Raw genomic sequence first — 24349 nt, forward strand, 5'->3', positions numbered from 1 at the left:
GTGAACCAGGAAGTAGCTTCCTAGCTAACAAATGGACAGACAGACAGACAAACAAATGAAAATGCCACACCGCGGGATTCCTTACACTTTCACTCAAGGAATTGACGTTCCTGATTTGCCATTGGGACCCTTTTCCTTGCCCCAGAATGAAAAATGGTACAGTCCATTCCCAGAAACACAAACAAATACACGACCCATTTTCCCACTTTTGTTGTAGGTATTTATTTTCCCTTGGTGTTCAAGTCACGATGAAAAGAAAAAAAAAAAAGGAAAAAAAGGCCAGATTCCCCCAACCCCCCCCCCCCCACCCCCGAACCTTCCTAACTGTACCGACAATTTGCTGAGAGTCATTTGCGGTGTCTGTAGTACGTGTGCACGGCGCGATTGCATCTCGGGTCTCAGGGCCAATCAATGACTTTTAATTAGCACGGGCTCGCGAGGCAGGTCGATGGAGCTGCCAAGAAGAGGAGGAGGAGGAGGAGGAGTAAGATGGAGAGAAACGAGCCCATCCAGACGCGTGATGGATGCTCGCTCGCGCCGCCCGGGCCATGCCCGCCTACTGTGATATGTTGTTGGGCTTGATTAAAGCCTCCAGTAGATGGAATATTTCTCCACCGGGTCATCTTGGCGCTTTTCTACACCGCGACAACGAGGCGCTCAAAAGTGGCCACGCCAGCACAAAGTCGCTATCCACACGCTGGCTGTCACGTTTGATTTTTTTTTCTTCACTCTTCCACCTTCTCTCTGTGATATGCACACACTCGTAGCCAACAACGGGGCGCTCTAAAGTGGCTATGCCGACCAAAGCCCGGGTCCACATTCTGGCTGTCAAGTCTGACTTTTAATTGATCCCCCTCGACCCCCCTCACTCTTCCAGCTTTCTCAGCGTGAGTGAGTGCGCGCACTTATGGCCAACAACGTGGCGCTCTAAAGTGGCCACGGCAGCAGACTATCTGAAGAGATGATGTAGTTTCAGGGTGTAGGCATAGCTAGCGAGCTAACTGCACATCGCAAATGCGCTGGATAACCGCTGATGTGAAGAAGCACTTGATATAGCGATGAAGTGAGTCACTCGACACCGATTTAGCCACGCTTCCAAAAAAAAAAGGAAAATTAAGTGGTGAAAAAGTTTGCTATATCTCCACAATTGTGTACTACATAATTTTCAGTCTTTGTATATTTTCAAGAATTACCTTTAAAAAAATCTATAATGTATTTAGAAACAAGCGTGAATTCATTTTACAGTGTCTTTAAATGTTCAATATTTTGTACACATGGGCTTTTTACGGCATCTTATTCAATATTTATACGTTTTCGGTACTGTACAGTAATTATATTAACCTTAAAAAGCTGTGAAAATCCATCCAAAAAACAATCGCTTTGCATATATAAAAATTCAGTTCAAATGTTCAAGATCTGTCACTCTAGAAGTGAACTATAACTAGCCCAAATTTTGCATTGTAAAGTTATTAAAAGTTCCCCCGAAGCTGCAAAGACAACACACACCCATCACCAACACATTCCCCAATATATAACTTTATTTAAAATGCTGTTACAATTTATTACTCTACAATAGTCCATCTTGACACGTCGTCGTTGATTGGTAAACCATTTGTTGGCTTTATTTTATTTTTTTTCTTTTTATAGATAAAAACAAATTCTATTTTACAGCCTGTGAGGTGTGAACTGAGGTCCTTAGTCGTCGGCATGTGCTTCTAAAAGCATTGTTCACAATAATTCATCGTCAATAAATAAAACGGTCGGACAAAAGTGAGTGCTTTGTTTTTTTCTCTCTCTCCGCCAGAATGACTATTTACAGGTTGACGAAACGCTCGCACACGAAGGTAACGTAAAAACAAAACAAACCAACAACAACAACAAAATAACAGCACTTACATTCGCAGATGACGTCACGGCTCGACAAAAGTCGCCTTCTCCTCTTAAATAAACACTTTTCTTTGTTTTTTTTTTTCTTTCAGTCACGGCCTGATGGCAGAATACACACACGCGAAAACTGCAGCGCTTGCACGGGGGAATTAAAACAAACAATGGTGAAATGAATATGAGTCACAGCGCAAACAAAGCCGAGCGCTCTGTGACAAATACAGACTCAAAATAACCACTTCACTGCAAACAGTGGCACTGGTTGAGTTTGTTTACTTAGCTGAGCGTGGAGAGAGGCCATTTTCTCAATAATATATGACGTGCGCTCCATGTCGAGTGAAACCGGACTTCGAAAAAGAATTAAGTGGACTATTATGGAGAAAAAGAAGAAAAACAACATGGTGGAGCGACAGATAGGACGCTAAGCGTCTCCGCATCACGTAAAATCATCCTTAATACTGCGCATGAGGAACTCGTTCACAACATGCGATATGTCTCGTTTGAATTCATCAAAAGAACTAATTTACCTCAGTAGGTGCTGCTGTTTTGGTTAGCAACAGAGTTCCAACTGTGTGTTCGCTCATCATTACACTTCGATTATTGGTTAGTAACAAGCAACTGCTACAAACAAAGACGCAAAGTTCGCATTTACGAACAAAAAGAAAAAAAAAATAGTGGCCCGGGCTTGACGCAACTGCAGATGGTCTCCGGAAGATCATCTTCGGTTTTCGTAGGGCGGGAACTCGTTTACGAGAGAGACAAACGACCGTTCACACTCACATTTGCACCGGTTGACAATTTAGTCTTCAAAGCGTGTTTTTGGAAAGTGGGAGGAAGCGGGAAAACAAATTCAAACCCCAAACTTGAGAACTGTGACGCAGACGTGCCAAACGCAATTCTACCATGCTGCCACATACTATCTTCTCTTTTCAGATGGGAGAACTCAGGCGTCCATTTTAGGATGACGCACTCAGCAACTAATTGAGTTGTGGCTTCTATTTAGGCATTTATTTTTGTTTTTTGAGGAAATGCTCTCGCTATCTTGGCACACGATATCAGGCGTGCTCTTTAACATTCATGTCATCTCCCTCCGCTCGCAAGCAACCGAACACGGTGACATTCACAAAAAGCCGGGTCTCCATCACGTGGGAGGATTGAGCCAATTTGCCAGGACGGAAAGAGAAAACAGCGGCGTGTGGAGTCGGCGATGGTGCTGCCGTGGCAACCACATCGCAACCTGAAGAGAAGGGGGAGGGCGCAGACAAGCAACCGCGCTCGGTCTCTCGGCACAAGATCAAAAAAAAAGGGGGAAAGGAAAAAAAAGAAAAAGGGTTCATCCATCTTCTAAATGAACGTATCTCCTCAAATGGAGGCCGCCGCTCTGCTTGCTCTCAAATAAATGCCTCCCAATTGCCCTTGAAGGAAATAAACCACCATGATCCGATCTGAGAGCAACGTGAGTCGCGGCAGACGTCGTCAGCACAAGCCCTGCAGGGTAGATGTGGCATCTGTAAAGCTGACGTTTACAGACAAACGCAACCGAGCACCATTCAATATACTGAAGCTGTAGTAGAGAATCCAATTCTAAGCTCCTCGCCCCGAATGTACGCGTGGTCCTCTGCAGTTGAGTTCACGCCGGGCCACTTTAACAGCAAAACAAGCAATTCCAAGGCTGCCAAGTCACAGGTGCTCGTGTTCAGAGGCTGCAAAACATAATCCTGACGCCGACGCACATTGCAATGTTGTCAAGCGACAGAAAACCAAGAGAAATGTGCCATGCCCCCCCCCCCCCCCAAAAAAAAACAAAATAAATAAATAAAAAGATATCAACAATCATACACAACACCTCTTTCGTCATCACTCACCCAACAAATCGACAAAGTGGTCAAACCTGCACTCACAAAGTTGGCTGAACCATGACATCCAGCCCTTTCGTGTGGAATAACCTCAACTATTCAGGTTAGTGCAAGATGTACTTAAAAAAAAAAAAAAAAGAATACAAAATTCGAAGAAAAAAAAACCGACTAATACTGCGGCAAATGAACGCGACAGCAGGCTGTCACTGCCCAGTTAGTTAGACACGCTCGTACACACTTCCTGGTTAATGTTGCCACCAACTCGCCACTGGCCCGGCGGGTCACATTCGCACACTGGCACCTGCTGCCCTCTATTGTCCATTTAGAGAACTGCAGGACCTAACACGTCACTGTTTTGCCTGAACACAACAAACGGAGACATTTGAGCATTGATTTGATTTGCTTCATATCTATCTTAAGATCTGTGTACTAGTAAGCTCTCGGTCCTCACTAGTAAGACAATTCACCACACTCGACCGACTGTCTTCCATTTAACAATTTTTCCACTATGGTGTGACTTTTCTGGATAACTACGTTACAACTGAGGCAAAACTATTCAGGGGGCATTTTGGTGCTAGTAGAATCCTGGAGGCTACTAGTGCATGACACATGACTACTAGTTTAAAGTGCTTTGAGTACCTTTAAGTTAGCAAAGCGCTTTACAAGTGAAAGTTGAGCCCAGTTGTGCGGGACAGTAGTTTACCACTAAGATTCAATGTGCACTAGTAGGCCAAAAGGGGCACTAGTCATGGAAAAAACGTTACTAGTAAGACACAGTTGTTCTACTAGGATGCTGAATTGTCCAAATAGTGAGGAAAAATAGCATACTACTACATGGACCGTAAGCAGGACATCAAGTTTATCAAATAAATGCTCAAAAGTCTTTCCATACGATTGAGGTTAAACCAATAAATCAATTATTATAGCTCTTATATTAATCTATATTTGATCAGGAAAAAAGGCTTGTTAAACGTACACACAATTAGAACAGTTACATTTTGTCTCACGTGTGTTTTCGGACAAAAACAACAGCAAACAACAAAAAACAGACCCCACTAATAGAAAACTTTTTTGTTCGTGTCCAGCATCAGACTTTGCATCTTTCGGTAGCGAAAACACGCCATTTATTTTTCTCTCCGCCGTCCCTTAGTCCATTTACTGTCCCTTTTGCTGAGTTGGCCGTGGGCTCGCTCCAGGCCGAGCGTATCAAATCGCCCGCCCTCCGAAGTCCCGTTTCCGGCACGTGCTCCCAACGAACGTGTTGGCGGCTCGTATGCCGGGGAAGCGTCTCACAGACACACAGTATGGAGATCCGATGGAATGAAATGAAAGCAGGCTTCCCTTCATCGCTCGCCTTGGTACGTATCCCTGGCTTAATGTGTGACATATTCATATATTCCTGCCCCCTCCTGCAAAAAAAATTTAAAAAATCCCAGTTTGATCTTTCGCCGGGGGGTGCCGACTGCGTCTGCCCGTCTCGCGAGACCTGGTGTGATCGACGGGCGCGCTCTCGGGGGTGGGTGTGACGATGCGAGTGGAACAGTTCGGTGTGGGACGGGTTTGCGGCTTTGCGTCTGTTTAGGATGTGGCGATCTCTCCCCCTAGGTGGCGCCATCCCTTCTGCTGCGTCTCCATAGGCGGCAGATACTCTGCAACACGGACCAGAGAACATGTCATCCTTGCCGCACGGTCGCACCCAAACATCCTCGTACGGCCTTGAGAGCATTCCATCCGCCTTGCTTGCAATTCTACAAACTGATCAAATCTCTGGGGAGGAACTGACATAAGAAGCCCGAAAAGAAAGAATTTCCAAACTTTTTACATCATTAAAACTCATTCACTGCCAGCCCTCCCAGTTAACATGGATATTTGACTTCTAAAGCCGTCAATGGCAGTGAATGTGTTGTTAATGTGATCTATAACCTGTACAACTCTAGAGTTAAAAAACAAAACAAAAAATCGATATCTATTTAAGAGCGGAAGTAAAAAAATAAACATTCCATCCACCTTGCCTAAGGTCATAGGTTCCATCTGAGGAAAACCAGATGTTGCCACCACCGCCCTTCACTCTACGTATGACGACCATGTTGGTTTTGCACCAAACATGCATTTGGCAATTACGGCCCAAAAGTTCAACCTTGGTTTCACTGGACCATGCCACATTTGCCCCAACCTACAGTAAAGCATGTTGGTGGCAGCAGCATGGCGTCGACGCTTACCACTAGAGCTTCATTCAAATATCAAGTGTTGGGCAAAGCAAGGAATCACGGGTCGGAAGAGTGCCTGCCTTCTTTAATCCGGCCCACTGAGCATTTACGTTCTCAACTGGTACCGCTGGCAACTTAGTGAGAATGTCGTTTAGCGTTTGGCGCGCTTACCGTTGTTGCTGCAGTTTTTGTTGTCTTTATCAGAAGCCTCTTCCTCAACCTGAGCGCAAAGAAATCTAAAATTAATTCAAAACACACACACACACAAAAAAGACTTTTCTGGCTGAGCGTGTTTGCAAAGATAAGCCTAATGATCAGCCATATTTAGACATTTGAACTTGGGAGTCACATGGCTTCCCTTTCCCCCGAATGGAAGAGGAAAGGAGTGGTCCCTACCTGCTTCCTCCACTTGAGCTCACAAAAGACCCGCTCGAAGCACTCGTGCATGTAGTTGAACTGCCCGGCAAGAAGACACAAAAAAAAACAAGAACAAATCTTTTTGTTCTTTTTGCTTTGATCACATGGGACAAATTAAACTAACTGGTTTGTTAATAATCAATTGCATGAGTGGGTCTTCGCTCACGTATGGAGTGAAGATCTTGACCCAGCGAGGCTTCTTCTCCCCTCGGGCGTACTCGAAGCAGAAGGCCATGCCCTCCTCGTCCGTGTCCCAGCGCTGCATCTCGCCCCACTCAAATGCGATCACCTGGTTCTGAGAGAGCCGCACAAAATACAACAACAACAATAATAATAAGGGAATTCAAATGTTTTTAAAAAACTCGTTTTATCGTTCAAGCCTTAAAATCCCCCTCTCAATGCTCTAATCCCATTGAAACTCATCAAACCCCCTTTTTCAACAAATTGTAAATGTAGTTGAACGCACCCAAAAACAGTATTGAGCAGAACTTTTTGTGTTTGTTTTGAACAAAGCAGGACCGCGATGGGAGCACTCACCTCCAGCGTGCCGTCCTCGGTGCAGGCGTGCAGCTTGAAGTGATGGATGCCGATGGCCGTCACGACGTGGCCCTTCCTCCGGGAGTCGCAGGAACAGTGCGGGAAAGCCACCTCGTTGTAGCCCTCGCACGAGCGCAGCTGGCTCAGGTACTGACAGGCGACACGCAAACACGTGCACAATGACACCTACGTCGGCCGGTTGGCACGCGCTCTGGGGTGTCGCTCTCGGGTTCTCAAACTTTTTTTTTTTTTGGGGGGGGGGGGGGGGAAATCTTTTTCCAAGGTGGCAGGTCAGAGCTTTCAATTGATCCGATTCTAAGGTCAGCACGAGTCATGGATTTTTATTTACCCCGCTTTTGAGAACCGCTTCTCCAAACGAACCAATCGTTTGCGGCGCGCTTAAGAGCTGAAAACAAAAACGCTCGCCTGCTCTGACACGAGACACAGTTTCATCACTATTCCTAACACGCGGGCGGTTTTATTCTAAATGCTTTTTCTGTTCATCTTTGAGAACTTCCAGTAAAGGCTCTAGTATGTATAGTAGCACCACCCCCGGACAAAGACGGGTTTGTGGGACTGACCGTGGCCATCTTGCGCTGCTCTGCCAGCTTCTGCAGCTGGTAGGATTTGTCCTCTGTTTTTATGAATCCCTTCTTCACATCATCCAGTGCCTACATGGCAACGGAGAGGAGAGATAAAAGATCGTTTCAGGCGCTTGCGCTGCCATTTCGGGGTTTTTTTTCTCCTTTTTTTTTTTTTTCCCTCCCGCTTCACTGGCAAAAACTCGAGTCTGGCTCGACGTGGACGCCAATGGTTTACCTGGTGAAAGCAGTAGTGCAGCGCCAGCGGGTTGTCTCGGAGCAGCTCCTCCTCCTGGAAGCTGAACAGCCACTTGCGCAGCGACAAGCAAGTGCCCGGCACGGCCGAAGTGTAGTTCTGCACGTAAAGCTTGTGCGGGAACTCGTTGGGCGCCAGCTTTCGCACTGGAACGTTTACGTTAGAAGATGAGAAGAAAATTAAACGATGGGTTTCTTACAGTAAAAAAAAAAAAAAAAAAAAAAAAGCCTTCACTTATTCCATCCATCCATTTTCTGAGCCGCTTCTCCTCACTAGGGTCGCGGGCGTGCTGGAGCCTATCCCAGCTGTCATCGGGCAGGAGGCGGGGTACACCCTGAACTGGTTGCCAGCCAATCGCAGGGCACATAGGAACAAACAACCATTCGCACTCACAGTCATGCCTACGGGCAATTTAGAGTCTCCAATTCATGCATGTTTTTGGAATGTGGGAGGAAACCGGAGTGCCCGGAGAAAACCCACGCAGGCACGGGGAGAACATGCAAACTCCACACAGGCGGGGCCGGGGATTGAACCCGGGTCCTCAGAACTGTGAGGCTGACGCTCTAACCAGTCGGCCACCGTGCCGCGCCTTCACTTATTATTTTTAGAAATAATAATAATTAAAAAACAAAAAAAAAAGTTCAATAATTAGAAACGAGATACTCACCAAATGTGTGATTGATCACTTCGAACAGTGCAAAGTAGCTGGCCATAATACTGTCCATTCCAACCTTCACCACCAACGCCTGCAACGAGAGCATTTGTGCATCATCACAATCATGCATTGGACTTTGCGATTCCCCAAAATATGACTGGAGGCTTCCAGCAGCGGCGGGGTGGCCAACCTGGTAAACTTGGTCCGTGGTGCTGTTCTTGCGCACCCTGACGGAGATGGCGGTCTTGTCGGGCAGCGCCACTCGCAGCTCCACGTCTGTCACGCCGTTGTAGTTCTGCGTCGTCAAATGCATCGCTATTAAATTAGGGGTACTGAATACCTGTTGCATTCACTGAGCAGCTTTTTTCCTAAAATCAGCTAGTTAAAGTGTATTTATTATTATTATTAGTTTTTGATTTCACTCAATTCATTCTCCTTACATATTTTACTACGGTTCCATCAAGTATTTCGACCAATTACCTGGCTTGCCTGACCATTTCAAAAAAATCAAATGCTGCCCACGACTGCAAACGTTTGCCCACCCCTGTGTTAAATGGAGAAGATGGGGCGTTTTGCATCGCGTTTTAACAGGGGAGACGTGGCACATGATCCGAACAAACGCGCGATAACAAGGCCAACGAGGAGCGCTAATCCTTGCGTTCATGTGGGATTTCGTGCGCAGTTATTACTGCAAACGCTGCAACTTCACTGCATCCCGCAGGTAGGATTTTGTATGGTTATCCATGATTCATTAGATGCAGAACAAGTCGTATACCTCGTCTGATTCCGAGAGAAACTCCTGCATGATGTCACTCTCCCCGATCACCCTTACAGAACAAACTAGAAGGATTGAGAGAGTGGGAAAGAGGAGGTCAGAAGGCGATCAGAGGAGCATCCTCGGGGCATTTCAACGTCGATGCGCGCACCTCGCTCCAGGTATTCCTCCAGTCCGCGGCGGCGGGCATCCAGCTGCTGCTCGGACAGCGAGAAGGGCCACTTGCCGGGCAGCTTGGGGAAGCTGAAGTTGGAGAACTCGCGCTTCAGGTTCTGGTGGAGGATGGCGAACTCCCGGTAGCGCTTGGAGCACAGCTGCCGGCCCGACATGTACACGTTGTATACCTGAAGAGGGGGAACGCGGAGTCAAAACCGGCACAATCCGTCCTTGTTTCCGCCAAGCTGTACGCGTCTGCTAAATACATGCAGTACTCAAAATAGCCGACCCGTGTCGTTCCACATTTCAGTCACAGTTTGGCTCTCAAGTGGGACCCACATTTTCCCAATGATCATGAAGTCATGACCCACTTTTACGATGACAGTCAGAACACAAGAATGTTCTTAAAAAAAAAAAAAAAAAAAAGGCATTTGCGACATTTATTTTAGAGCATATTATTGGGGAACTGATGAGGAACCGGATAATTGCATGTATTAAAATTAAATTGAAAATGCATTTAAAAATATTAAAACACTGTAATAATATATATATTAAAAAAAATCGAAATATATATTTGGCATTATTTAAATCGTTTTTATTTATTTCAGAACTGAGGAGGAATGAGATAAAAGCATGTAAAAAAAACTATTCCAAATAAATTGAAATAGAAATTATGAAAAATCTAAAGATTGTATAGTATACAGTTACTTAATATATAAAATACAAAAATATATTCAGTATATTGAAAAAAAAAAATCTCTGGAATTTGGTATTTCACTTTTCCTCTGCCTTTCAAAACATCATTAAAAACAAAACAATCTGACAGGGCTGCAACGATTCATCGAATAACTCGAATAATTGAATTACAAAAAAAAAAAGGTTGAAGCCAAATGGTGACCCAAACTGGACAAAAATAAAACCTGCACCTCACATGCATCTTATTAGCGTCATAGCAAAGTTCTTTTTAACGGAGTCAGAATATCAATAAAAAATAGCAATGTGCTGTCTTTTGTTTTTTTGTTATGTGTGTGCAGATTCTCAGTCATCCAGGTGATGGTAATCTGCAAAAGTTGAATCGAGGCAGCTGGACACTTCTTGCTTGTTGAACCTTGTTTTCCGAAAAAGTTAAAAAATGACCGAGACTGCTGTTATTATATCGAGTAAAGCAAAATCAGTTTTGATCCGATTACTCGATTAATCGACGGAAAAATCAGGAGAATACTGGATTCTCGAACGATTCAATAGCTGCAGCCCTACATTGACTAGCTGCCCGTGACCCAAATTTGGACCCCAATCACCACTTTGGCGCTTCGCTCCAAAAATCGTTTGAAACATTTTTCAAAAATCAACCACTTTCCGCACAAGTACTGCAATACAAGCACACTATGTGACCAGCTTCCGCATGAAACTGTTTTGTAAAAAAAAAAAAAAAAAAAAACTGGGTACTCACCACAAACCTTTCGGAGTGCTGCTCCACGTGCTTGTACGTGGGGATGGAGATGGGCACGGCCTGCTTGTCGCCGTAGTCGTAGTTGGGCTGGACGTCGTCGCCGCCCTCCAGGCCGTCGGCCTCCTGCGGCGGGACCGACAGCACGGCCAGGACCAGCTCCTTCTCGCCCGTGCGGATCAGGTCCACCACCTGCTTGTGGGTGGCGCCCTCCACGCTCACGCCGTTGCTGGAGGGACGACACGGCGCGTTGATGTCAACTAACACACATGCTGTATGCTGTCTGGATAAGAAGACGTATTTATCTACAGTGATAGCTGGGCTGGGCGATTAATGGATTGAATCGATTAATCGTTTTTTTTAACCCCAAAAGTTGGTCTTTTTTTCTCTCATATGTATCTTCTCATTCATTAATCGGCTGCAATCGGATGTGGTGTATTTTTTTTAATGAAATATTCTCCTGCGAAACAGTTTAGAATGGCTCCTCAATGACAAATGTCATCAACTGAATACCTAAGCTGGCACTCTTGCTTCATCGTGCCGCCATACACCTGCCCGGTTGGCTTTGCCGAGGCCAGATGGCAGCAGCGTCGGGTGTCTCGGGTAATCTGCCTACGAGGAACAGCGGGACGGCCGGCGAGTATGTGACGTGCCAATTGGCTATTTATTAATCGCCGCCATTCTCCCTTTACGGATTGAAAAAGGTCAGCTATCAATTTGAACGATTCAATTATAGCATCGGGAGAAAACGAGTTCAAGAAGGGAGGGTAAATTCAGTAGGAAGAAATGAGGTGAGACACTGTATCAGCTCTTGTTATGTTGCAGGTCAAATATTTACAAATATTTCCATAAATGGAACAGAAAATTTGAAGAAAACGTCTTCTACGGCTGTGATTTTTGTCCTTGCATTCTTTTTATTATAAAGAGGATGCTATCCGTTAGCCTAATAGCATAATTGCATAAGTCATGTTTAAGACTTTGGGAAAACAAGAAACAATTTTTTAGCAAGCACAATGGTATTTTTTTTTATTGATATTGTGACAGTAACGTAAAAGTGACTTCTGCAATTATGCTCTGAGCCAACACAAAATGTTATTAATTTGTAGTAATAAACAATAGGCCTACAATAAAAATAAATCGTTTTGAAATAATACGTGAAAAAATGATGTTAGCCTAATAGCTTAATTGCCGATGCATGTTGTGTTTTTTTCTTTACGTCTGTGTAGATTCTCAGACAAAACAGATAACCGGCAAAAGTTGCGTCGAGACAACTGGACTCTTCTCGTTTGTTGAATTTGTTATTTATTCTTGTCTGACTTGGGCAATTATGCTCTTAGGAAAATAAATTCACACATAATTTTGCAAGAAAAAAAGTTTTTTTGTTGTTGTTTTTTTTGAAATAACAAAAGGGTTATAATTTTATTAGAAAAAAAAAAAAGTCTATACCTGTAATTTCGCAAACATTTTGGTCATATTCTAAAAGGGGCATAATTCAGCACGAACAATAACAATTCATTTAAAGAGGGGGGGGGGGGGGGGGGGGGGGGGGAACTGTAAATTTAAAGAAAAAATAAACTTATGGGAATTCAGTCAAGCTTTTTCCGGAACAAAAAAGTCCGAAAAAAACAGTAGGATATAATCAGCAGAGATGTTAATTAACCCTTTTGCTATGTTGTGGGTCACATTGGTCAGATTTTTTGGAAATACAACAGAAAATTAAGATAAAACGTCTGCCGGGCTGATTTTTAAAAATTATTTTTTACTATTTGACGTGTATTTTTTACAACTAAATGCAATAGGTCACATTGACACATTAACAGCAGCCTTACAGAAATAAAAGCAAGACACGGGGGGAAAACGGAAAGTCGACGTTTATCACGAATTCCTATCGTCTATAAAAGAAACGAGTGCGGTTTTGACGAGACCATCGGGCAGACTGAATTCAAACGTCAAAGGAACTTGAACTTGCATAACACGTAAAACTGGGGTTACTTTAAATCAGCGTCGCCCCCACACGAAAAGTAGTTCATCCATTCCGTTGCTGTACACTGCGCATCAATAAATGTCAAACAACAGCGGGAACGCAAATCGACACGTGTTTTCGTTTAAAAAGTCAAATAATCCACCGACAAGAGCCGCTTCTACACTCCAACATCACATTTCCCTCAAAGTACGACTAAATGAGAGCAGATATTGGACCAAACCCACACTCGCAACAAAATGCTGACTTGCAAAAAAAAAAGGATTCAATTTGTTTCGCAACATTCCAAAGCGCGTGGATTTTCACATGACGTCAACCGTCTTTGGTCGCTGCCCAAAACATTATTATTATTTTTTTAGCACTTGAAAATTATGATATTTTTGATGGCTAGCCAAATAAAGATGACGCTTGTTACAGTCCCCCCCCCCTCGTCTAATTTTAGCCTTCCCAAATCCCAAAGGTTTCATTCGCATGTCTCTTGAGTTTCAGACTTTTAGGGGACATATTATGGAAAATTAACTTTTTAATTGCTTGTATATAAATAGTTGGTTCTCTGGAGTGCCTGCCCACCCATCAAGTAAGAAAAAAAAATTGCCTATTTATGAAAATCTGTGGGGCTAATTTACATAATTACCCCCCCCCCCCCCCCTCCCTCACCACGTTTCCCCATCCATGACTTAGGAGCTAGGCTGGGTGAAGATCTGCTACTTTCTATTTGACGGCCAGACTACAATGACTTGACACATAATTGACATTGGCCGGTGAAGTTGTGGTCATTTGTGTCCGCTGCATGCGCCACACGCAAATCTCAAACTCATCTTTAAATCGCTTACCGACAAGTTTCATTCAGCAGCTTGGCGACGAAGTGATGCTTCCACGGGGAAAACTACAATCCATTCCGTCTTTGCAGTTCTCGCTTGCATTTTTAGTCATTTCTAGCATCCCCCCCAAAAGGAGATTTGTCAATGCACACGCACAAAAATAAACTTTCTACATTTATCATCGTCCCAAAAAATCTTTAAAAAAATGGAAAAAAGACATTTGTTGCAGTGTTTACTGAATAATCTTCAAAAGGGGGTGTACTCATTTATGTTAAAATGCACATAATGTTAATTATTCAGCTTGAGAGTTTTGGGAGTTATTGCTCTCACAGAACAAAACAAAACGGCAACACCATTCACTCCAGTACCAAATCTCTTTTGATGCCAATATTTAGCGCCCCTTGTGTCACGAAATATTTACAAACAGCTTTACGAATACGAATGCGATATATATTGCTAAAGTCGTCCATTCAAACAGCAAGCATTGTTTGTCTTTCAAAGCTCGTCGATGTCATTTGAGCTTTTACATAATGTTTTGACCAATGTCCACCAAACGCACACACTGGGGCGGAGAAACACATATAACACGCATATAACCTCATAAGCCTGACTCATTGAGTATGAATGTTTATATGTGTATAAATGCGAATAAAAGACGGGGGGGGGGGAAACAAAACAAAAACAAAAAAACATCGCCGAGCGTTTAGCTGGCCTGTCAGGCGATGTCGCTGACACACGCGCGCGACGCGAGGGGCAACACTGCGGTCCATTGTGCACGAGACTGCCGCGGTTAAAACTTGTCATTATGTCGGGGAAATGTGGAGGAGCCTGCCGCTGAATTGTGGTGCCCGCCTCGGTTGAGGGCGGCCCGGCCGAGGAATGGGAGAAAAAGCCCGGTGGGTGGGGGGGTTGGTGTCTCGCCGAGACGCTAGCTACCTGGGCTAGCTTCTTGGCTCGAGCTAATCAACATGCACAGCCCGTAGTGCAACTTATATAAGCCGCTTGGCGTTCAAAATGGCCCAAAAACACGCTTTTAAGTTGCTATTTCAAAGACTCACATTTGTATTTTGGCAACGCGGGTAGTGACGCACGCCAAGACGGGAGGCTAATAAACGCTCAGGGGCGACAGAAGCAACAGTTTAACCGCGGAGCTAGCAGCGGTGGCTAGCGGGGGCCGAAGCCGACTTACACCTCCAGGATCCGGTCGCCCTTCGCGATGCCCGCCCGGTCCGCAGCCCCGCCGGGCAGCACGGCGCTGACGTGCTGGAGAGGAGCGTACAGTTCCCCGTTGATGCTCCGCAGCTGGCCGCCTTCGCTGACCTGCCCGCGGACGTTGAAGCCGTAGCCCGACTCGGACTTGACTATCCGCACCATCCGCGGACCCGACGTCACAGTAGCCGGGCTGAGGCCCGCGGTGCCCGCCGCCGGTGCGGTCGCCGCCACCGGGCCGTTGTGGTGGGATGCCGAAGGGAGAGCCGCCCGCGTTTCATCGCTCTCTACATCCGCCATCTTTTCCACAGGCCCCTGCTGACTGCTGACTGCTGCCCTCCGGTCGGCGCTGGCTGTCTGCGGGGCTGCGATCCAAAACAACACACTCCGGCTCCGTCCCTGCTGCGGCGTTACTACCGCCGCACGCACACACACAGCGGCTGTTGTTGACTAGCCGCCCATCGGGAACGTCACGGGACACGGCCACGCAACGTGACCTCACTCGGGGGGCGTCGCCAACAGTCCTCCTTGGCCTCATGGTGCAAATATGCAGCAACACTCGTCTACCTCAAATCATCTTTCTCCATTGAAATGAACGCAAAAGACATTAATCCGACAAAACCCCCCAAAAAAACGGTTATTTAATAACTGCACCTCAACGAACCGATGTCGTGATGATGATGATGATGATGATGATGGTGGTGGACTTCAGGAGGCATCCTTCGCCACAGCTGCCCCTCACGCTGTCCAGCTGCCTTGTGTCAACCGGCGAGACCTTCAAGTTCCTGGGAATTACAGTCTCTCAGGACCTGAAGTGGGCGACCAACATCAACTCCGTCCTCAAAAAGGCCCAGCAGAGGATGCACTTCCTGCGGCTTCTGAGGAAGCACGGCCTGTCACGGGAGCTGCTGAGGCAGTTCTACACAGCGGTCATTGCATCGGTCCTGTGTTCTTCCATCACAGTCTGGTTTGGCGCTGCTACAAAAAAGGACAAACTCCGACTGCGACGGACAATCAAAACTGCTGAAAGGATTGTCGGTACCCCCCTACCCACCCTTGAGGACTTGCCAGAACTAAGACAAGAGCGTGCAAAATCCTCTCGGACCCGCCGCATCCCGGTCACCGGCTCTTCCGGCTCCTTCCCTCAGGTAGGCGCTACCGATCAATGCAAACTATCTGCATATCTGTTGTTGACCAATCCTGGCCACTCGTGCCAGAGTAGCATCTGCCCCACTTGCAAACTAATTGAGGAATATCTGCAACATTTGCACAATCGACATTGTCCCAGATTATCGCACTACTCGCCACTTTAAACCGCATACACTCCTTGAAGTCTCGGCGCCCTTTGAACAATGGCCATTGCGCCGGACTATTGCTATAGTAGTCATTTGTTTTACTGTAAACTTCATCTGGGAGTGGCAATAAACAGCTTGAAGAAAGCACTTGGCCTCCGCCAAACTGCTGCTCGTTGTGAAGTTCGCTGCCTCCACTCAAGACAAAAATCAGCCAAGCGACTGCTCGTATCTCAAAAACTGCTAAGTCGGGTCAATCGTCAATCAAGGTGCCAGCTTACAGAGGGTCCTCGGTTTGCTTTCACAACATTAGATTCAACACCCGTCCTTAAGTAGAAAATGAAAAATCAATGTTTATGATACACATTTTGATAAATTGGCACGAACAACAACAACAAAATCAAATTTTACGACATCGTGACACAGGGTAGTTTGTCTCAGGGCTAACACTGGCAGACATTTACTGTATCTTCATTCATTGTCGTGGCTTCAGGCCATTCACGCTTTCCAGTTCATTTATGCTGCACTTTTGTCTACAGTGAGAGAATTGGGACAGTTACAGAAAACGCACACACACACGGAAAAGCCCCAGTTTTCCTTGTGAAACACACAATGCATGTTGTATGACTGTGACAAAGTGTCAATAAAACATGGACAGCGTTGATGTGAATAAAAATGAACAAAACAGCTCATGATACGGTACCAATACACCTACTGTGTTCTTCTTCTTTAGATCGCATACTGATTGAATCAACAGCGCCCATGCTGGTTTCAGCCAAGTACTGCACTCCGTCGCTTCACCGATGAATAGATCAATCCCGCAAAACTAGTCCATGGTTCGACTAAATAACTAATTATGCTATACATCATTTCCACAAAAACACACATACCGCAGGTTGAGTATTTCAATGGCGTTTATTGTATGACATGATGTATGACTTTATTGGTGTTTGATGGCGTTTTGGACACACGAGCTCTATTTTGAGAGCGGAGGATCACGCATCAACATAGCGAGGGAAGCCACCAGGCAGACAAACTCCTGGAAATCCACCTTGTTGTCACTGTTGGCGTCCAGATCTTTGAAGATGCGGTCGATGCCCACCTGGTCCTTGGCTTTCTACTCGACACACACGCGCGCGCGGAACGACTTTAAACACAGCTTTTTGTTTCAGATTTGGCAGTGTGCTGCGCGGTCACTCACCCCCATCTCCAACCCGAATTCCTTTTTGAACATCTCCTTCACCTCTGCTTTACTCATAGAGTTCTTGTCGCCGTCGGTGCCGGCGTACTGTTTGAAGGCGTCGATGAGTAAAAATATGGCAGTCTGAACCTCACCCATGATGGCTGCTACACACGCACACACAATGGAAGAGTCATTTACAAATATATTTGTTTTGAGAAAATGATTGAATTTTTGGTGAATGGTCGATGCTTACATTTTTTTACCTTTACATATATTCGTTTTCTAGCACACGGTAATGTCATGAAAAAGTATTTTTTTTAAGAGTAAATACCTTTTTTTTTTCCATTTTGTTTTACTCAATGCTTACATTCAGTCTCTTCATTTAGGGTGAAAACAAAACACAACAAAAACAAACCCCTCCCTTTAATACATGCAATGATTATAGCACATTCCTCAGCGACACTTGCAATCTCCAGCCCTTGGCACCGCAGCTTGGATTTAAAGAGGTCAGCACAGTCCAGTCCAGTCCAGTCTTTGAATGCTATGGCTCCCTCTAGTTTGCCGAGTGGCGCCTGTGCATGTCTACTGCCCACTGGGACCACCAGAGGCCTTGTGGTGGTGAAACACTGGCATGTTACCAAAGAGCTTTTGTTTATTCTATCCTCAAGTCGAGGGCGTGGTGTGCAGGAGGAAAAAAAGACAATCAAACAACAACGCTTTTGTCTAAACCACCGCTAGATGAAATCTTTTTTTTTTTTGGAATTGATTCAACCCTGCTTTTCAACCGTACTAGGACCCTGAAGAGTGGAGTGGTACGCCGTCGTCGTGCAGGAGAATACTCGCACCATTTCAGCCGAGCCCGTCGAGACTTGACTTTATGCAATTTGAATTGGAGGAGCACGCAAAGGGTTAAAGCTGCATGTGCTGAGAGGAAAAAACAAACAAAAAAAAAGTCTCAAGCATTCGACCTGCCTTTCGTCGGGTGTGGTCGTCCGTGCAAACCGCCGTCGGGTGCACATAATGTAACCGCGGCAAGCCTCGCAAAGCCAGTAAGAACACACAGGCGCACCCTTTACAAACTTCACTCGAAGTTGATAGGTCAGCCACGGAAGCGGGTCAAACTACTTTTCTGTTAGTGGGATTTTCCACTCACCTGAGTCGGTGCGTCTGAACGTACAGAAGAGTCAAGAGTGCAGGGATGAATTGATGAGGAAGCGGATGCGGGGACGGCTTTATACTTCCACCACACCCTCCGTCATCCCTCCCTCGCCGATCCTCTTTTCATCCCTCACTCCTCCTTCCCTCGGCTCTTTTTTCACTTCGACTCTACTTCCTTTTTTAAAACGACATTCTGTTGCGTAACGTGAGGAACGAACGGCCAAAAAGGACATTTTTTTTCATTACATTCGCATGTTGTTTCACTTTCTTTCCACTAAACTTCATTCAGATACCGAAAAGTTGATTAAATTGGCAAGTTCGAGTCACTGCGTACATTGTTCTCCCCTCTCCTTCGCTTGCATTTTTTGTGGCGGGGGCTGTGACTCACAGTCACTCACCCCAAAGCGCATTACACACACACGCACACACACAACTCAGTGCTGTGGCAACACAATATTTTTGTCAGTCTGTTGTGAGACTAATGCAAAAAAATGTCTTTCATTCACTCTCTCTGATTAAAGGCCCGATAGCATCCAGATGAGCTACATTTCCACAAAAACTTTTTTGCTCAAGACAATGAAACTAGCCGCCGTTTCCAATAATATCAATCAGTTTTGGAGCAATCGGTAAATAACTAACTGCCCTGGGAAACGCCCCTTTTACATGACCAAAATTGATACGCCGCCATGTCTTGGTGTGACGTCCTCGACAGAACTGGAGACCGTTTCACTGAACTATACCATAAAGTGGCAGTATTTACTCATATTTTATATATCATCACTGTTGTCACTGAGTCTTCGCACTCTGAAAATGACAACTTTTCAGGAAACCCCAAAAAATAAATAAACGGCATCTTGCTTGAGTTTCCAAACACCGCTTTGTTCAAGTTGCTATTATAACTTACATTGACATCATATAACGTTGCACACCCACATCAACACAACAGCACCCCAAAATTATGTTCACTCGCTAATTTATTACGTCATTGATCCAATCGGTACGAAGGCGGTGCCAGCACGAGCCGTGCCATCAAAGTCCACCGACTGTACAAAAGTCTTTAACTTCACAAAAGCAAATGCCTGTGGTACATCATCTTCCAAACCTCTTTTTCAAAGGACTTAGAGCCATGAGTGATGCAATACATACAACAATGAGCTGACTATACCCGTGTATTAGGCAGAAAGTAATCTGCACGGGCTTCCTTCTGCAACAAAGCATTAGAGTGATCGATTTCAACAAAACAAGCCTACTCAAATTTATCTAACCTCACTATTTTCACTCCCTATTGTAAAAAAAACCATTCAGACTTTCGCAGAACGAGGAAACAGGTGCCATTTTACAACACTTCCCAAACATTTCCAACGTTCAAGAGCATTCATAGATTTGTTCGCTACTTTCAATTGGTTATGTCAAAACAGACAGACCAAATTAGTAGTATCAATTTGATTTTCACACAACCTCTTGAAACACACACACTCGACTGAAATGCTCTCACACACTACTGAAACCCAAATTTCAACATGTTGTATGAGAGCATTTCAGTATAACGTGCGAGAACATATCAGTATATCCATATGAGCACATCTCAGTATGACGAGTGAGATTATTTCAATCGTGTGTGTGAGAGTGTTTCCCTTTTGTGATTGAGAGGATTTCAGTTGGGTGTGTGAGAGCGTTTTAGTAGTGTGTGAGAGTGGAGGAATTCTACTACTGCGCGTGAGCGTGCTAATGCTGAATTATGACCCCGAAGGCCCCTGAAAGACACATTTAACATTGTTGTTTCTTTTATGCCATCTAGTGGTCAAAATGCAGCACTGCACTCTCAGGAAAAAAACAAAGCAATACACACACAGACACATAGAGACACACACTGCATTGTAACCTAGCAACCTGCCTATGTTTGCATTGTAACTATGACAACTGGCAAGAGGGCGTGTGTTACTGGTCAGACTCTTTTGCCCCGATTTGTGACTTCCAGGCCCCTTTTTTTGTTTTGTTTTTTTGTCTGAGGTTGGAAAATTCTTGCAGCACACGTTTCCAATCAAACCAATCACGGAGTACAACATTTAAGAAGTGCATTTTAACAACAATCCAAGGGGGCCTGCATTTGATTGGTAGAAGTTGGCTCGTCCTTCCCCCCCGCCCCCGCCCTGTGCCGTTACACAAGAACGTTCGGCTGACATGGGGCACAAAGAACGGTATTGAGTGGAAAAACACTGTTGACTCATAAGGCGTCTTTCCTCACAGTCACCAGCGGCCTCTATGAGACTTAAATCATGCTATAACGGAGAGAGCGTGTGGGCGGAACATTCCAGCGATTCCCCAGCATAGCGATAAGTTGGTATCAACAAAAATGGGGTGCGGCTCGTCTGCACTTTGACTCCCATGTTGCTTAAACTGCAGGTGGGAGTTAGCCCGTTGCACCTATAAGGGCGGGACAAATGAGCATTTTCATGCTTCATGTTACAGTATTATCCCTCCTGATACAGTATCAAATGTCGACTTTGTTATAGCTCACGATACAGGTACATGGTATCTGAATCTTATAGCTCACGATACGATACAGCAGCAGCAACAGATCGTGTACTTCTGCGGGTATTAAATATTGACATCGCAACGTGTCGTATTCTTAAAGCTCACGATACGGTATCAAAACAGCGCAAAATATCGGCACTGCATATCCTTAAAGATCATAAAATGGTGTCGAATATCAACATCGGGACATATCGTTATTACTTTTCGTCATTGCAGTATGGTTACAGCAGTGTCAAATGTCAACATATTGTATCTTTATATATCACGATACAGTACCAACACCTATTGATACGTCAGCATCAAATATTTTGATATTGCTGTGGGCTGTCCTTGTAGCTCACAATACATCAGCATTAAATCATGACAATGCAATGTTTTGTATCGATTTTGATCACAATTCGGTATAGATACTACCGCATCAGATATTGACACATTGTATTAGTAAAGCTAACGGTACCGTATCAATAGACCAGCATCAAATATTGAAATATTGCTATTGTAAACTATATGCTATTGATACACCGGCATTGGATATTGACATTGCAATGTGTTGTGTGTAGCTAATGATACAGTATCAATAAATTTGCATTAGCGACAGCGAAATGTATCGTATCATTATAGCTCATTATAGTATCGATACACTAGCATTAAGTATAGACGTATGGTATCATTCTAACTCACGATACACTATCAACACACCAACATCAAATATCAGCACATCAACTATCGACATTGCAACGTATTGTTATCGCTTACGATACGGTATCGATACAAACAAATCGATATTATTTATGATGTGCTGGCGATCTTAAACACGCTTGTTTTCTCTTCGCTCACATATGTTGACGTCTTACAATTAATCAATTCTTGTCATAATCGTCGGCAACATATGGTGATGCTATTGTATTGTCATACACGGTTTCCAAGGAAACGTGTCACACAAGAGAAACAATAAAACATTTGTGGTGGGTTTGAAATCCTTTGACATATTTTAATGGACATTAAACTTAAAAATTTTTTTTTAATGGACAATAAAAAAAAAAAAAAAAGACTGACATGCTTTACAGAATGATGTTCTTTTCTGGAAACCGTTTCTTCTACTTCTTCTGGGCGACGTTCTTCATGCGCGCCTGATAGCATTGCTCGCATGCAATGGACAGCCCCACCACCAGGGACACAAACTCCTCAAAGTCCACTTGCCCGTCCCCGTTGGTGTCCAGGTCCTTCATGATCTTGTCCACGGCAGCCGGGTCCTTCTGGCACTGCACAGAGCAGAGAGAATATATGCCTGTCAGTATTGTTGTATGCTTAGTTTGTATGTGTTGCTGCTCTGTGTGAGTAAAGCAGCAGTTGTTTTAAGGTTCAGAATTACGATAACATCTAGGCCAAACTCCATTAGCCTGTCTATGGCAATTCACATTAAGCTAGCGGACTTTCGTTTGACAAAATAATATGGTTTGCTTGAACATTTTGGATACTTTGACATACAGTACCTCAACTAACAAGTGACCGGACTTATGAAATATTTGCGACGCAAGCCGTCGCTTGGCCAATTATTTGATTCAACTTGCGAGCAAACATTTGAGATACGAGCGCAAGATGGTGGCAGCGAACTTGACACCAAGTAGCAGTTGAGCAGATAGTAAACAATTATTCAAAAACAATAAATACATAAAATCTTCAAGCTGTTTTTTGCCACTCTAAGTTGAAGTTTACTGTCAAACTAAACATAAAACAAAGAGAATTACACATCGCGTGTTTAAAACAACCACGTAACTTTGCCCCAGCTAAGTCCCCCAGCTTAAAGCAAACACATAACATAAAATGCCATAGATCGGCTAACGAAACTAACAATGTTGTGGTGTTGTAACCTGTTAAGCAACAGATATTTGAACTCTAATGCTGCAGCAACTAATGTAGACAGATAAGGTAATATTCACAGACATTCCTTATCTTCTGTGAAAAATGACTAGCATTACTGCAGTTTACTGAGTCTTCTTTGTATACCCATATGTCTGCATTATACAGGTAGGTGTAAAACTATATAAAATTGCTGTTTTTTTTCGATGGTCTCTCTATATTGGAGATTTTCCACTTATCGCAGGTAGGTCTGATCGACGGGGGTTCACTGACACAAAAAGATGCAAAACGAGCAACGCATCGACGGCGCACCTTTAAAAAGTTGGACAGCTCGTTACTCATCAGGTCCCGCAGAGCCCGCCGGCTGAGGGTGCCGGTCTTGCCGTCCTTCGAGGCGTAGCGGTGGAACACCAAGATCAGGGACTCCATGGCCGTCTCCAGTTGTGAAGGCATGATCGCTCGGGTTGGATTCGCACTGAGGGCGACGCGTGTCGATTCAGAGTCGGTCAACTGTGCAATATGTCAATTCATTCCAATTCATTTCTAATCGCATTGGCCTGACGTAATGAATAATAAGAGGCAACGTAGTCGCACGTTACTCTGGAGTTGGAAGAAACACTTTTCCTTGTCTTTCTATACTGTAGCGCATTTCATACATATGTGCTTTGTGGACTGGCTAATACCGCCTCGAATCAAGTTTTTCCTCATGCTTAGTTGCTATTGTTTGTCTTTCACGAGCACAAATTTGCTTCTTAATACTTTTTGAAAACGCTCTTTTTGCTGTTGTTTTCCCATGTTGGAATGCGGTGACACATCATGCAAAGAAAAAACATTTGGGGGCTGGGTCCAAGTGAAGGGTTAAGGAAAAAAAAAAAGAAGAAAAAAAGAAGCCTGCTCACAGATGACGAAACTGTCTGCAACTCACAGTAGTTATGTGTGGAAAATGTGTGTGTGTGTGTGTGTGTGTGTGTCCCCCATCCCCCCCTCTTAATGTTAAAGATTGAATTCAAACAGTGGAGCACTTTTACAACAAAACTGACTTTGCTCCAGTAAGATACCCTTACAAGGGCCACACCTTTTACTTACAGATTGTGTTAGCATGCCAGGCCCAGCCTAAAGAGCAAACAAAAAACTTAACATAATGTTCTTTTTTTTTTTTTTTTTTTTAAACTGCTTATTCTACTTTCCAGACACAGAAGCGGATTTATATCCACTTTATGTCACACACACTTATAATATGGGGCACAATTACAAAATAAGCCATTTTACACAACATAGCTGCGGGCTGAGCCATGAAAGGTTTGATAATTAACATGCACGGATGAATGCGAAAATTCTTACCGTGTAAAAAGGCTCGGACTCAGACGAGGTCGGGAGACGCTGTGCTCAGAAGTGCAGCTCGGGGGTTTTTTTTTATAGGAAGGCCCCGCCCTGCTGCGCCGCGTGTGCGTCAAAAGTGAGCGAACCCACAAGCAGACGTCCACCGCAAATAAACTTTAGACTGTGGGGAGTGGGAGAGGGAGTGGTGGTAGGATGTCG

At 44.5% G+C, this 24349-nt stretch overlaps 2 protein-coding genes across 2 annotated transcripts; both read right to left on the bottom strand.

Annotated features, from left to right (window-relative positions):
- Positions 1-1520: 1520 nt before the first annotated feature.
- On the bottom strand, positions 1521-15084 carry snx27a (sorting nexin 27a). Its single transcript, XM_061760661.1, has 13 exons — positions 14763-15084; positions 10775-11000; positions 9320-9512; positions 9169-9233; positions 8584-8688; positions 8406-8484; positions 7721-7884; positions 7483-7572; positions 6902-7051; positions 6531-6659; positions 6344-6403; positions 6119-6167; positions 1521-5389 (listed from the first exon to the last, which is right to left on the bottom strand). The coding sequence occupies exons 1-13, from the start codon at positions 15080-15082 to the stop codon at positions 5319-5321; spliced, it is 1701 nt and encodes a 566-aa protein (XP_061616645.1). The 5' UTR covers positions 15083-15084; the 3' UTR covers positions 1521-5318.
- A 1886-nt stretch (positions 15085-16970) lies between these two features.
- On the bottom strand, positions 16971-24312 carry s100a10a (S100 calcium binding protein A10a). The gene is made up of 5 exons (XM_061761055.1): positions 24152-24312; positions 23123-23285; positions 22050-22212; positions 17276-17421; positions 16971-17191 (listed from the first exon to the last, which is right to left on the bottom strand). The coding sequence occupies exons 2-5, from the start codon at positions 23261-23263 to the stop codon at positions 17051-17053; spliced, it is 591 nt and encodes a 196-aa protein (XP_061617039.1). The 5' UTR covers positions 23264-23285; positions 24152-24312; the 3' UTR covers positions 16971-17050.
- Positions 24313-24349: the final 37 nt, after the last annotated feature.

The sequence above is a fragment of the Phyllopteryx taeniolatus genome, chromosome 21 (genome assembly GCF_024500385.1).
Source record: "Phyllopteryx taeniolatus isolate TA_2022b chromosome 21, UOR_Ptae_1.2, whole genome shotgun sequence".
Taxonomy (NCBI): domain Eukaryota; kingdom Metazoa; phylum Chordata; class Actinopteri; order Syngnathiformes; family Syngnathidae; genus Phyllopteryx; species Phyllopteryx taeniolatus.

What these genes read in the sequence shown, in the direction of transcription:
- snx27a (XM_061760661.1), bottom strand. Translation starts at nt 15,082, where the DNA reads ATGGCGGATGTAGAGAGCGATGAAACGCGGGCGGCTCTCCCTTCGGCA. An exon ending in TCAAGATCTTCACTCCATAC is followed by an intron (nt 6,404 to 6,530) that starts GTGAGCGAAGAC and finishes CTTGCCGGGCAG; the next exon opens with TTCAACTACATGCACGAGTG. An exon ending in CAAAAACTGCAGCAACAACG is followed by an intron (nt 5,390 to 6,118) that starts GTAAGCGCGCCA and finishes TCCGTGTTGCAG; the next exon opens with AGTATCTGCCGCCTATGGAG.
- s100a10a (XM_061761055.1), bottom strand. Translation starts at nt 23,263, where the DNA reads ATGCCTTCACAACTGGAGACGGCCATGGAGTCCCTGATCTTGGTGTTC. An exon ending in GAACGTCGCCCAGAAGAAGT is followed by an intron (nt 17,422 to 22,049) that starts AGAAGAAACGGT and finishes GTGCGTGTGTAG; the next exon opens with CAGCCATCATGGGTGAGGTT. An exon ending in AATTCGGGTTGGAGATGGGG is followed by an intron (nt 17,192 to 17,275) that starts GTGAGTGACCGC and finishes TGTGTCGAGTAG; the next exon opens with AAAGCCAAGGACCAGGTGGG.